We start from the raw sequence: 14,916 nt of genomic DNA, 5'->3' as shown, positions 1-14,916 counted from the left end.
CAGCGTCGTTGAAAAATTAATAAATTGGGGAGAACTAGTATTATGTTTGGACTCCTTTGGTACAAGTTATGCAGGATTTCAGTGCACAAATATGATAATTAATGAAATAATTCTTATGTAATAATTAATAGATGATATAATTATTATGTGAAGATTAGTACCATTTATATTGTCAATTAAATCCTGAATTAATCATATATTATCTTATTCACAATTTTATACTGCGATTAATTGCTTCAGTACCACGTACAAACCGCCTCTTATTGTTTCCGTATCCAATGACGCAATACGTCGAAAAAGTCATGTGGTAACGTCTACTAGTGTTTGCCAAAAAGTTTGACGATAGCTTTTCGTCTCTTAGTTAACGTCTGAGTAACGACGACAACAACAACAAGAAGCCTAGTAGAATCCCACAATGTGGGGTTTGGGGAAGGTAGAGTGTATGTAGACCTAACCCCCACCTTGAAAGATAAGGCGGCTGTTTCCGAAAGACCCTCGGCTCAAGAGAGGAAAACAAGACAAAAAGTCAGATAGAGACAAGCATATCAAAAACAATATGAAAACGAGGAATAACAAAAGTGAGAAAGTCATGATAGAACAGTCCGGAAAGAAAGGAGCATTAGCTACTGATAACCGTTGTAATTAGCCATTATTATGTACAGCTAGAATATTTCCTAGAATATTATGTACAGCTAGAATATCTTCTAGATTCTAGAATATCTTCAAGAATAAGGTAAGTCTTTTGTATATATTGATGACACCACATTATGATTAATGGGGAATTGATTTCCTACATGGTATCAGACTAGGTTTTCCTTCTCCAACCCAACCTAGCCGCCGCCCCAACCTAACCGCCGCTCCTCCTCTCTCCCCTTCGTTCATCTTCTCCCTCCCTTATTCTTCCTCCCTTCGTCTTCGAAGCCACCATGACTGACACAGGCGCAAAGTTTCACTCTGCCCTCTCAATAACCAATGTCAAATCTCTCGTTCCCTTCACATTGGACATTGAAAATGGTCCATATCATTCATGGGTGGCGTTATTTAAGGTGCAAGCCCGGGTGCATAACCTAATGCATCACATTATCCCCCCTACGGAGACCGCGGCTAAGGCCAAAATTGATGTCTTACGGGCAGCTGATCCAGAACTCTATGATCGTCTTGATGCGGCAGTCCTACAGTGGATATATGGTACGATCTCTCCTGAATTACTTCAAGCCATATTGGTGAAGGATGACACCGCGGCGAAAGCCTGGCAGAGGTTGGAGGCCATCTTTCAAGATAACAAGGGTTCCAGGGCAACCCATCTCGAGGAAGAACTTGTTGTTGTCTCTCTCGAAAAAATTTCAAGTGCGGAGGCGTATTGCAACCACGTGAAAACCTTGGTGGACAGGCTGACTGATGTGGATACTCCGGTGGCAAATAGTCTCTTTGTCTTGCGGCTCATTGGTGGTCTTCCAGAGGCCTATTCTGGCACGGTGGATTTTGTCCAAAATCAAGACCCATTAACAACTTTTTAAAGCGTTCGATCCCGAATAAAAATTGGCGGAACGTACTCTAAAAAACCGTCTCTCCAAAGAAGCCGGCGGGAACGCTGCTTTTATTGCCTCTACTGGCGGTGCCCAACAGGTAACATGGAACATGTTAACTCCAATCATCAGCATAATTTTTCTTCAAGTTCTAATCATGGCACAAATAATAATAACAAGAACAAGAAGAAAAATAATTATGGGAAGAACAATGGGCAAAACCGCAATAATGGCCGCGGTGGGGGTGGCCAAAACAGTGGCCGCGGCACCAACCAGTGGCCGACTGGCGGTAACAGCCGCAGCCGCGTCACGTCCTCGTCCCGTACCCCCCATATGGACAGTGGCCGCCACAGTGGGCTGCTCCACCATGCCCCTACCCGACTGCTCCAAGGCAACAGCTACGTCCAGTAATGCAGCCCGGTATTCTCGGGCCCAAACCTCAACAGGCCTACGCGACCTCTGTAGCCCAGCCCCATATTGGCTACACTCCGACGGACATTGAGGCGGCAATGCATACATTTTCTATCGCTCCACCGGATGGAAATTGGTATATGGATACCGGTGCAACATCACATATGACCTCGGATCAAGGTACACTCTCATCTTATTTTAATTCGAGCAATAGTAATCATCGTATTGTTGTTGGTAATGGGCATGTAATTCCAATTCATGGTTACGGGAACATTACTCTCTCACCTCCACACCCCCTTCTCACCTTAAATAATGTATTGCATGCAACCAACCTCATTAAAAACCTTATCTCCGTCCGAAAATTTGCCACTGATAACTGGGTTTCTGTTGAATTTGACCCATTTGGTTTTTATGTGAAGGATTTCCAGACGGGGAACAAACTAATGAGATGTAACGGTACCCGGGAACTCTATCCACTCTCCACCGTCATCCAGGCCTCACCTTCAAAATCTCCTTCCGTTTTCACTGCTTTGTCTCCTGATTTATGGCATCGTCGCTTAGGACATCCGGGAGCCAATACTTTACGCTCTCTTCATAGCAAGCATTTTATTGAATGTAATAAGAACAAACAGTGTTTTTGTTCATCTTCTACTTTGGGGAAACAAGTTAAATTACCTTTTTATGAATCGATGTCATTTACTGCTTTTCCATTTGATATAGTTCATAATGATCTTTGGACGTCGCCCGTAGCTAGCTCTAACGGGCATCATTACTATGTACTATTTCTTGATGATTTTAGTAAATTTTTGTGGACTTTTCCTATCTCTAAGAAGTCTCAAGTTTACTCTCTTTTCACCACATTCCATGCTCTTGTCAAAAGTCAATTTGAAAGGCCCATTAAAAATTTACAATGTGACAATGGGAAAGAATTTGATAACGGGACACTTCAATTATTTGCTAAAAAACATGGGATGCAATTCTGCCTATCTTGCCCTTACACATCTCCTCAAAATGGAAAAGTCGAACGTCACATCCGATCCATAAATAATGTAATTCGGACCCTGCTTACCCATGCCTCGATGCCCCCCTCATTTTGGCATCATGCACTTTCTATGGCCACATATCTTTTGAACATTCTCCCAACTAAAGTTCTCGGATCCTCTTCCCCTACTCAACTCCTCTACCAAAAAGATCCTAACTATTCCCATCTTCGGGTTTTTGGATGTCTATGTTTTCCTTTGTTTCCATCTACCACCATGCATAAGTTACAAGCACAGTCCACTCCTTGTGTCTTTCTTGGGTACCCTTCCGATCATAGGGGATATAAGTGTTATGACATGTCAACCCGAAAACTTTTCGTTGCCCGTCATGTGGTATTTGATGAGCACACATTTCCATTCTCAAAACTTCATACTCCTGCCTCTCACACGTATGAAATTTTAGACCATAATGTTAATACATCACTCATCATATGCAACGAAATTCTGGAAATACATCTCCCAACACTCTAAATCCCCTACCACCTCCACCCACGGCCAATCCCAGTTCCCAGCAGCAGCCCAACCCGCCGCAGGTCAGCCCTTCCGCTGCTCCTGGACCGCTGACTTCCAGCCCGCCTCCATCGCCTACGGCCCAATCCCCATAGTAGCTCCACCGCATGACCACTTGATCCCGTAATGGCATTTTCAAACCTAATTTGAAATATTCCTCCAACCTTAACACCGATACCACTACCTCCATCTCTCCATTACCCAAAAATCCCATAAGTGCTCTCGGTGACTTAAATTGGAAGAATGTCATGATGGATGAATTTAATGCTCTAATTGAAAATAAGACATGGGAGTTAGTTTGTTATATCCCGTATTTTTGAACCTCGGAGTATCTGCTGGGGTGGGGCCCACATACCGAGATTTTTTTTGGAACATCTGAAAAGTCATATGAATCACATATGTAAAGTTAAACACAACTCATGAAGTACCTTTGGACCAAATCAAAGTGGAAACCCTCCAAACGAATATTTTTAAGAAAACGTTTTCGGGTGACCTGACTTTGGGGGGCAAAAACTGTATTGTAAGTTTGGAATTTCGAAAATACCTTGAAATAGAAGTTGTAGATAATTGAATTAGCTTTCCATCCATAGGTCGTGGGTTCCCAGGTGACGTCGGTACAAGGAGTTATGAACGTTTTAAGGTCGAAAGGTCAGTGGGCTAGGCCCAACTCGGGACCAACCGAGTTGGCCCAAAAAAATGAAAAAAAATTCAGGCCCAAGTGAGGAGCCATTCGGCCATGGTCCATAAAAAGGATCCAAGCCCATGGAATTAAGTCATGTGGTCAATGAATAAAAGACCACTTAATCATCCAAATTCCATAGAACTTTCAAGAGAAAGAATAGGAGGAAAAACAAGAGAAAAACAAGAACAAAAAGAGGGCATTTCGGGTTTGGCCATAGAAAAATCACCCCTCAAAATCTTGCCTCTAAAATTATTTTCTTGTTGAATTCCTACTAAATTAAGTGTCCTCTACAACTTGGTGTAATTGTTTTGGAAGAAGGAGCACTTATTTCTTCAAGTTGACAACTTGTTCAAGTGAAGAAGTTTGTAGAAAAAGGTAAGAATCAATTCCTTTTTCTTATGTTATGAAGGTTTGTTTATGTTGTGGTATGTGGAAATGAGTAGAAATTATGGAAATAAGGAAGTTTGCAAAGTGGGTATGTATATATATATGTAGCCATGGGTGTATATATGTTGTATACATATATGAGTTGAATTTTATGTTGCATTCTAGTTGTGGTTATGATGGAAATTATATTGGGAATGAAAGTTGAATGAATTTTGGTTGAAGTTGGAATGTAGATGATTATGTCACTTTAGAATAATTTTGTGATATTATGGAAATGAAGTTGTTAAGATGTGAATTATGATTATGGTTGATGAATTTGGAAGTTGGAAACTTGTTATGAAGTTGTATGCCAAAGATTTGATGTTTTGCATAAGTTATGATTTTGGCGGAAGATTGTATATCATGTATATCGAGTGTATATCTTAAGGAAAACGATATGAAATGTTTCTAGAACTATATGGTGATGATCATGATGGTTGTTGAATATGAAATTATTGATCTTAGTTGAAAGTTGGGTTGAATTGAAGATTATGTCAACTTGTGAGAAAAAATGACTAGTTGAAGGATATTTGTGTTCTTAATGTTCTTTGTTGATGTTAATGTTGTCGTTTGGGTTGTTGTTGAGGATTTATAGCCGAGTTGAATTCTCGGGGTGCTATATGTATAGGGGAAGTGCTGCCGAAATTTCGGCAGCCAAATATGCATTAAGTTGTAACTTTGGTATTCATAGCTTACAATTGGTAAACTTGACCAATTGCAGTTTTTCGACGAAACGGGAAGTGAGTTTGGAAAGGCTTAAGGAGCGTGAAAGGTATGTAAAGCAACCCCAATTCTTCCCTTGGCATGCCCCTAGTGTGTTAAGGTCGGATCCGGGCCTCGAAGGACCTCTTGGCCCTCGGAATCCGCAAGACAAAATTTTAGTTTTTCCTTCAGTAGAATTAAACCATTTTGATACGCTTTTTCTGAAATTATGCAATTTTGCTCTAAATTATTCAGAAAGCCATAGAATGTCTGTATAACCTTTTTAGGTGATACTATATGCTTAGAGGGCACAATTTGAGCCCGCCGCCTTGTTTGTCCCAAGGCGGGCCCACTATTTACGGTTTTGCCCCTAATGTGTTAAAGCTTCCTTTTTAAGCGATTTTTGAAAGAAATGTTTTAATTACCCTACTAATCGCTTAACGAATATTATTTTAAATATTCTGTTAAATATTATAAATTATTTTGACACTCGGAATGACTTCGGGAAAGTTATACTTCTGTAATTTATTATGATATCCGAAATACATTTATTATGATTCCGTCCGACTCCATTGGATTGGTTTGTCTTTGATACGCTTCATCGAGTCTTTGAAAACATTTATTATATTTTTAAATTGCATTAGTCTCTCACTACTCCATTCGTGGATGTCCCAATGTTTCCCACACTGAGCCCGGGCCAGGATATGTTGTCAAGCGTGATTCTCTGCATTGTTCGCCGCGCCCCGATGTGAGGGGGCAGGTATACGCGTACATGGGTCTGTGGAGTATGATGTGCCATGTCCGCCTATTCTGATCTGATCTGTATGGCCATTTTGATATGACATTATATGATACGGGGCCACGCCCCTTTTTCTGATTCCTCTGTATAGTGGCACCAGCGTCGGGAGGGTGGCCACATTCTGTCTGCCGAGTCCCGTGTCAGGGACCGGATATGATATGATATGACATATGTTTCTGTACGCATTCTGTCTGTTTTGGAAATATGCATTTGACACACTGGATTCTGTACTCATTTTCTGTAACCATTATGATTTGACTTCTGTGCTTCCGCTTTACATATTCAGTACATATTTCGTACTGACCCCCTTTCTTCGGGGGCTGCGTTTTCATGTCGCGCAGGTACGGACGACAGGTTTGCTGTACCGCACGTTTAGGATCCCATTTCTGCTATTTTGGGGCGCTCTCCTCTACAGAGCCCATCTTTTGGTACAGTCTGTCACTGCTATCTGGATATGTACTTTGTTCAGGGTATGACGGGGCCCTGTCCCGTCTTATGATTATGATATGTTCTGTAGAGGTCTGTGGATACATCTGTGTGGGTTCTGTACATATGTTTGGGATATTCTGTTCTGTGATGGCCTTATCGGCCTATGTGTGCCAAGTCTGCTTTTCTGCTAAGTTCTATAGCGACCACTAATATTATTATTATATTATTATTCTGTTAATATGCTAATTTGGGGTATCGGGTACGTATAGGTGCCCAGCTCGGGCACTGGTCGCGGCCCACGGCGTTGGGTCGTGACATAGTTGCTCGGCCTGCTAATGTTAATGTGATTCGGTCAATGTGGATTTTTCGTCATAAAAATAAATCTAATGGTTCTTTTGAGCGGCATAAAGCCCGTCTTGTAGGTGATGGCGAGTCTCAACAGAAGGGTGTTGTTTGTGAGGAGACCTTCAGTCCGGTGGTCAAGCCGGCATCTATTCGCACTGTGCTAAGTATTGCATTATCTTATTCTTGGCCCATACACCAGCTCGATGTCAAGAATGCTTTTCTTCATGGCAATCTTTCTGACACTGTGTATATGCATCAACCATTGGGTTTTCGGGACCCCAATTTTCCTGATCATGTCTGCCTATTGAAGAAGTCCCTTTATGGCCTGAAACAAGCCCCTCGGGCTTCGTACCAGCGGTTTGCCGATTTTGTCGCCACTATTGGTTTCTCACATAGCAAGTCTGATCACTCATTATTCATTTATCGCAGGGGTTCTGATATTGCATATATACTGTTTTATGTCGACGACATCATTCTTACGGCCTCTTCAGACGATCTCCGTAAGTCTATTATGGCACTCTTGAGTGCCAAGTTTTCTATGAAAGACCTTGGTCCACTGAGCTATTTCTTGGGTATTGTTGTTACTCGTAATGCAGATGGCTTATTTTTATCGCAGAAGCAGTATGCCGAAGAAATCCTGGAACGGGCAGGTATGTCACACTGTAGCCTGTCTCTTACACCTGTTGATACGAAGCCAAAGCTAAGTGCCTCGAAAGATGCACCATTTGATGATCCGACTAAGTATCGTCAGCTTGCTGGGGCTTTGCAGTACCTTACATTCACTAGACCAGATATCTCATATGCCGTCCAACAGGTGTGTCTTCACATGCATGACCCTCGTAATGAACATATGGCTGCTCTTAAGCGTATTCTGCGCTACATTTAGGGGTCTATCGACTTTGGTCTGCATCTCTACAAGTCTACTGTCAACAGCTTAGTCTCCTATACAAATGCAGATTGGGGTGGTTGCCCGGATACTAGACGCTCCACCTCTGGCTATTGTGTCTTTCTCGATGACAACTTGATTTCTTGGTCTTCAAAACGTCAGCCTACACTCTCCCGTTCTAGTGCTGAGGCCGAATACAGGGGAGTTGCTAATGTTGTCTCCGAATCCTGCTGGATCAGAAATTTACTCCTTGAGCTACATTGCCCGATCCACAAGGCGACACTTGTTTATTGTGACAATGTGAGTGCGATATACTTATCAGGCAACCCGGTACAACATCAGCGCACTAAACACATTGAGATGGACATACACTTTGTTCGCGAAAAAGTTGCCCGTGGCGAGGTTCGTGTCCTTCATGTTCCGTCCCAATATCAGATGACTTTTTGATGACTTTCGGGACAGTCTAAGCGTTCGTCAACCTCCTGCTTCGACTGCGGGGGTGTGATAACCGTTGTAATTAGCCATTATTATGTACAGCTAGAATATTATGTACAGCTAGAATATCTCCTAGATTCTAGAATATCTCCTAGAATAAGGTAAGTCTTTTGTATATATTGATGACAGCACATTATGATTAATGGGGAATTGATTTCCTACAGCTACCATAAATAAATAAGATAATCAAAGTACAAAGGCCCAACAAATATAAGCAGAAATCAAATGCAGAAATCCAATGACAATAAACGAATGAGCAAAACTACAACTACTAGGGTGAAAGGATAAGCAACCTAGCCTTCTATCTTAATCTGAGTCCTCCACAACCTCCTATCTAAGGTCATGTCCTCGGTAAGCTGAAACTGTGCCATGTTTTGTCTAATCACCTCTCCCCAATACTTCTTTGGCCTTCCTTTACCTCTCCTGAAACTGTCCATAGCCAACCTCTCACACCTCCGCACTGGAGCATCTATGTCTCTCCTCTTCACATTCCCAAACCATCTCAGTCTCGCTTCCCGCATATTGCCCTCCACCAATGCCACTCTCACTTTGTCCCGGATATTTTCATTCTTAATTCTATTGTTAGACCTCGAAACTTTGGGCTGCTGAGCGGTGAATGGACTAACGTAAGTTAAGGTGTACATGATGTCCCTACAAGTAATAAGGGATGTTTAATCATTCTAATTAAGATTCCAAAGAAGTTAGAGGCAAGGGAGAAAAGTTCGTCAAATGAAACTCCACTGCAGTTCTGCGAAAGGGGGGTTCGACGGTCGTTCTTTGTACCGTCGGACGGACCGACGATTCGTCAATTGTGCCGTAGAATTGAGTCAGCGTGAAGACCATTCGACGGATCAGATCGACGCTCCATCGATCAGTTCGACGGACCGTCCTTCTCATCGTAGAGTGAAAGGAAATGAAAGGTTGCTCACTGGAAATTTAACGACTTCGACGATCAGATCGACGCTCCGTTGATCCGATCGACGCTTCGTCGATCGTACCGTATAATTTCGTCGGGACAGATTTTAAAAGTTGATATAAGGACTTCAACACATTCATTTCATTTCATTGTTTCTTCTACACATCTCAAGAATTCTCTAGAACCTTCCACACACTCAATATACACGAATTCATGGGGAATTGATGATCAACTTCATCAAATCAAGAGAAACAAGTGTAAGAAACACATCAAAGTTCATCCAAGTCAAGAAATTCCATAAAAAGTGGAACTAGGGTTTTGCTCAAGTGAAGTATTTTCACTTAAAGCCCATTCCCACACTATCAAAGGTAAGTTTTATGGTATTTACATATTATTTAAGGTATTGAAAGGTTGAAACACTTGGATTGTAGAAGAATATAGAAAGTGGGTCATAAATGTGGGAATAGTGCTATTGTTGAGTAGTAATTTGGAATGAATCATGAATATTGATATGTTGTGATTGTAAGTAGGTTATGAATGACATTTAGAACATGGAATGAGTATGATATGTGAAAGAACGTAATAGTGAATTATGACCATGATTATGGGGAAATTTAAGTGAAATGGTGAATTGTGAAAAATGTAGATAAATGATGATTGTTGTTTGCGATATTATGAATATTGTTATGAAAGTTTGGGAGTTAATATAGAATGTGGGAAAAGTATTAGAAACAAAGGAAATGCTGTCCAATTTTCCCTAGAAATAGTAAAACGTTCTTATAGCCGATTAACTAATGTTAATGTGAATCCTCTTGAAGGTAGAAACACGAGCATCGAAGGAGAACGATCAAGCGATAGATTAGTTAAGCGCAAAAGGTATGTGAGGCTAGTCCTCTCTTTCTATGGCATGAATCCTATAGCATGACTTTTCCTTCCCCTTCATGAATTTCCTACATTCCGGAAAACTAATAGCCTATGTTCATGAAAAGCTATACGAGATGAGAGACATACTATGAGTTCAATAATGATGATGATGAGTTTAAGTCTAAAGATTCTAGATATTCATGACATGATGTTCCTATAGAGTTAATGATGTCGTTTATTGTATAAACTCACCTTATTTACTACTTCCTTCAAGGTGAGGCAGAATGTTTAATGAGTGTTCCATAATGGAATCGGGGGTTCACGACCTTATGTCACCTCGATAAAGTATAGCTATCTTGAGTCTCTATGCATGAATTATGATGAGTACATGTGGATGATATTACACCGCGCCTATATGGCCGGGCAGCACCGCTTAGGCGGGCGGCTTATAGATGATTACACTGTGCCTATATGGCACGGGCAGCACCACTAGTGGGCGGCATGAGATGATACCCCGGACGCGGGAGGCCTGGACGCAGGCTAATGATTATCACACCGATCCGGTATGGACGGGCAGTTTATACATTTGTGCATACATGATATGATGATGATTATGAGTAAGTCAGCATGTGTTAGTTCCTTTATAAGTGACAGCCATATACAGTTGCTCCTTATTAATGCTTCCTTTATCTCATTGACGTATTTCCATTACTTATGCCTCTCATACTCAGTACAATGTTCGTACTGATGTCCGTTTTCTTTGGACGATGTGCTCATGCCCACAGGTAGACAGGGAGGTGATCTTGATCCAGACTCGTAGGAGCTAACAGCTGACCTGAGAGCACTCCATAGTTCCGGAGGTGCTACTTGGTTCATTCTTTTGTGTATATATATGTATATGTATTTTGGGCACGACGGGGTCTTGTCCCGACCATATGTCTAGTATTCTAGTAGAGGCTCGTGGATACGCAGTGTGGGTTATATGGTCTCACGAGGTTGCCATTATGTATGTATATATATATATATACATGTATTATTTTGATGGCCGAAAGGCTTATGTCTATGAAAGTATTTATGTTCTCAAATGAAAAATGATTTTCTTATGACTATGAGTATATGAATGAAAAAGAAGGCTTAATGAGTATGACGAGTAGTAGAACGAGTGGTGCTCAGTGGTTAGCCCCGGGTACCCGTCACGACCCCTAGTCGGGTCGTGACATCTATCCATCCTAGTGTGCCCATACATCCATCGCAGCATTCGCATTTCTGCGACTTTCATCTTCTGAACGTGAAAGTTCTTGACTGGCCAACACTCCGCCCGGTACAATAAAGTCGATCTAACCACCACTTTGTAGAACTTGCGTTTAAGTTTTGGTGGCACTTTCTTGTCACACAGCACTCCGGAGGCGAGCCTCCATTTCATCCACCCTGCACCAATACGATGTGAAATATCATCGTCGATATCCCCATCTCCTTGTATAATAGACCCAAGATACTTGAAACTTCCTTTCTTTTGAATGGCCTGGGTACCAAGCCTCACTTCCTCGTCAGCCTCATGCGGTACGCCACTGAACCTGCACTCCAAGTACTCTGTCTTGGTCCTACTCAATTTAAATCCTTTAGACTCCAACGTCTGTCTCCAGCCCTCTATCTTATCGTTAACTCCGCTGCGAGTCTCGTCAATCAAGACTATGTCATCCATGAACAACATACACCAAGGCACCTCACTTTGTATTTGTTGCGTCAATTCATCTATCACCAAGGCGTATAGAAACTGCCTAAGAGTTGATCCCTGATGCAACCCCATCAGAACAGAGAAGTGCTCCGAGTTTCCTCCTACCGTCCTTACCCTGGTCTTAGCTCCATCATACATGTCATTTATCGCTCTAATGTACACCACTGGTACACCTTTAGCCTCCAAGCATCTTCATAGGACGTCTCTTGGCACTTTGTCGTAAGCCTTTTCTAGGTCAATGAATACCATGTGCAAGTCCCTCTTCCGCTCCCTATACTACTCCACCAATCTCTTTACAATATGAATGGCTTCTGTAGTCGAGCGCCCCGACATGTATCCAAACTGGTTCTCTGAAATAGACACACCTCTCCTCACCTTCATTTCCACCACTCTTTCCTACACTTTCATAGTGTGACTTAGCATCTTGATACCTCTATAGCTGTTGCAGCTTTGAATGTCGCCCTTGTTCTTGTACAAGGGAATCATTGTACTCCACCTCCATTCTTCGGGCATCTTCGCTGTCTTGAAAATGACATTAAACAACCCAGTCAGCCACTCCAAGCCTACCCTGCCTGCACTCTTCCAAAATTCCCCAGGAATCTCGTCAGGTCCGGTCGCTCTTCCCCTGCGCATTCTACGAATAACTCCCTTAACCTCCTCAACCTTTATACTCCTACAATATCCAAAGTCGCGACGCCTATTAGAGTGCTCCAAATCTCCCAACACAAAGTTTATGTCCCCTCCTTCGTTCAAGAGTTTATGAAAGTATGACTTTCATCTCTGTTTAATATGGGCTTCCTGTACCAACACTTTGTCATCCTCGTCCTTGATGCACTTCACTTGATCTAAGTCGCGTGCCTTCCTCTCTCTCGCCTTAGCAAGCCTAAACAGCTTCTTATCCCCACCTCTGTCCTCTAGTTCTGCATAAAGGCGTTCAAAGGTTGTCGTTTTTGCCGCCGAAACTGCCAATGTTTGAGTGAATTTATTTAATTGAATACACAATTTAAGAAAGAGATAAAGACATTTAAAAGTTTCGGTCTCAAACGTGCATAAATTTAAGACCTTTGAAATTTATAATCTTTAAATATATCATTATATTTTTTGTGACTATAAATTTTTTTATTCAGAATAAATTGAAAATGTGTAAATTAAATTATTTACAAATGAAAAAGAAGTTATTCTTTTCTAAAGATAAATTCATATCAATTGAAACGAAGAAAGTATTACTTATTGAATAGTTGTTCGAAAAAATAAAATGTATCTAAACATTTGATGTTTAAAACAATAAATCATTCTCTCTTTCTCTTTTTTTTTTTTTTTAATTACATAGGGGGTAAGGAAAGGGGGAATTAGGAGGGGATTACAACTTGGATATTCGAACCCTTACCAATAAGGTAAAAGTTCAGGTAGCCAACCAACTGAACTAATAAGATTCCTACAACAAGAAATCATTCCCGTACTTGTCAAATCTATCTTTATTATTCCAATTATAGTGCTAATAAAGTTAGATGTTTGAAGGAGAAACAAATAATAATCCTTCAATATGTTATAATATTTGTGTAATTTTAAACCTGTCATAATTTTTGTGTAGCTATAAAAAAAAATTGTTAAGTGTAAAATAGAAAGTCCAATTTAAGTTATTTTCCATTTTCAAAAAGTGGTTATTCTTTTTTTAATCGAATAGGATCACGTAGAATCGGAGTAATAGAGCTTGTTTGGATTGCTTATTTTAGGTGATTTTAAGCCAAAATAGCTATCAAGTATTTTTGTAGTGTTTGGACAAAATAAAAAAGTGTTTTAAGCATTTATTTTAAGCCAAAATAACAAAATAAGCCATAAGTTATAATTCCTAACTTATGACTTTTGGCTTATAAATCAAAAGTCATAAGTTCATTCAAACAGGCTCATAGTCTTCTAATTTGTAGTACTAATTAGAAACATTTTTTTTGTGCGGATTGCCCTTTAAAAGCACGAGTCTTTAATTTTTTGCCCCTTAAATTGGTGGTCTTTAATTTTTGTTCTTCGCCTAATACCTCAAGGTTCTAGGTTCGAACCCTAGCTCAGTGAAGAAAAAAAAATCGCAAGGCAGAGTTTTGCATTCAAAACAAAACTCTACCAGCCTGAACTCTACCTTAAAGTAGAGTTTGCATTCAAAACTCTGCCTGCAGGTAGAGTTTTGCATTCAAAATTTTGCCTAAGGCCTAACTTTGCTACAAAACTTTACCTTGCAATTTTTTTTTTTTGGAATGAGCTGGTATTCGAATCTCAAATCTCATTGTATTAGGCGAAGGCCAAAAATTAAAGACCACCAATTTGAGGGCCAAAAATTAAAGGCCACCTCAAAATAAGGCCATTCGTGCGAATTGCCCATTAGAAACAGCAAATTGGGTAGGTCCAGGTTCTAGGTACATTGAACCTGGACATATTCATTTCATTTTTTTGAGCGCATTGCCCTTTTTTTGGGGTGGTCTTTAAATTTTGTCCCTCATATTTGTGGTCTTTAAGTTTTGCTCTTCGCTTGGAAATGTAGGCGAATACCTAAGGTTCTGGGTTCGAACTCCAGCTCAGGCATAAAATAAAATAAAAAATTCGCAAGGCAGGGCTGGAGGGCGTGTATGCCGGATCCGGCATACACTCCTTAAGGAAAAACTAAAGTTATGTCGGATCCGGCATAATTAAAAGTCTGCCCCGTAAGGCAGAACTTTTCCTTAATGCATAATTTAGTTATACCTTATGAGACAGACTTTTACTTAAGGGATAACCAAAAGTATGCCCCATAAGCCAGAACTTTTCCTTAAGGTTTAGATTTTTCCTTATAAGGCAAACTTTTAGTTATACCTTGAGGAAAAGTTACACCTTATGGGGCATACTTTTAGTCATGTCCTATGGGGCACACTTTTAGTTATGGCATAGCTAAAAGTATGTCCCATAAAGCGAAATTTTTCCTTAAGGCATAACTAAAAGTTTGTCTTGAAAAGTAAAAAAAAAAAATATACTCCCTCTGTTTCAATTTGTTTGAACCTATTTCTTTTTTAGTCCGTGTCAAAATGAATGACCTCTTTCCTAATTTGGAAACAAATTCACTTTATGAATGATTTAGAGCCACACAAATTTTCAAGGCTTATTTTGAACCACAAGTTTCAAAAGTCT

At 40.6% G+C, this 14,916-nt stretch overlaps 1 protein-coding gene across 1 annotated transcript; it reads left to right on the top strand.

The window, feature by feature from the left end:
* The first annotated feature begins 926 nt into the window (after nt 1-926).
* LOC132631260 (uncharacterized) lies at nt 927-1,517 on the top strand. Its single transcript, XM_060346858.1, has one exon. The coding sequence runs from the start codon at nt 927-929 to the stop codon at nt 1,515-1,517; it is 591 nt and encodes a 196-aa protein (XP_060202841.1).
* Nucleotides 1,518-14,916: the final 13,399 nt, after the last annotated feature.

The sequence above is a fragment of the Lycium barbarum genome, chromosome 3 (assembly GCF_019175385.1).
Source record: "Lycium barbarum isolate Lr01 chromosome 3, ASM1917538v2, whole genome shotgun sequence".
NCBI classification, from domain to species: domain Eukaryota; kingdom Viridiplantae; phylum Streptophyta; class Magnoliopsida; order Solanales; family Solanaceae; genus Lycium; species Lycium barbarum.
The sequence above is the reverse complement of the archived record's forward strand: the minus strand, read 5'-3'. Positions and strand labels throughout refer to the sequence as shown.

Bases quoted from the DNA above. Each gene is read 5' to 3' on its own strand.
- LOC132631260 (XM_060346858.1), top strand. From the start codon at position 927: ATGACTGACACAGGCGCAAAGTTTCACTCTGCCCTCTCAATAACCAAT.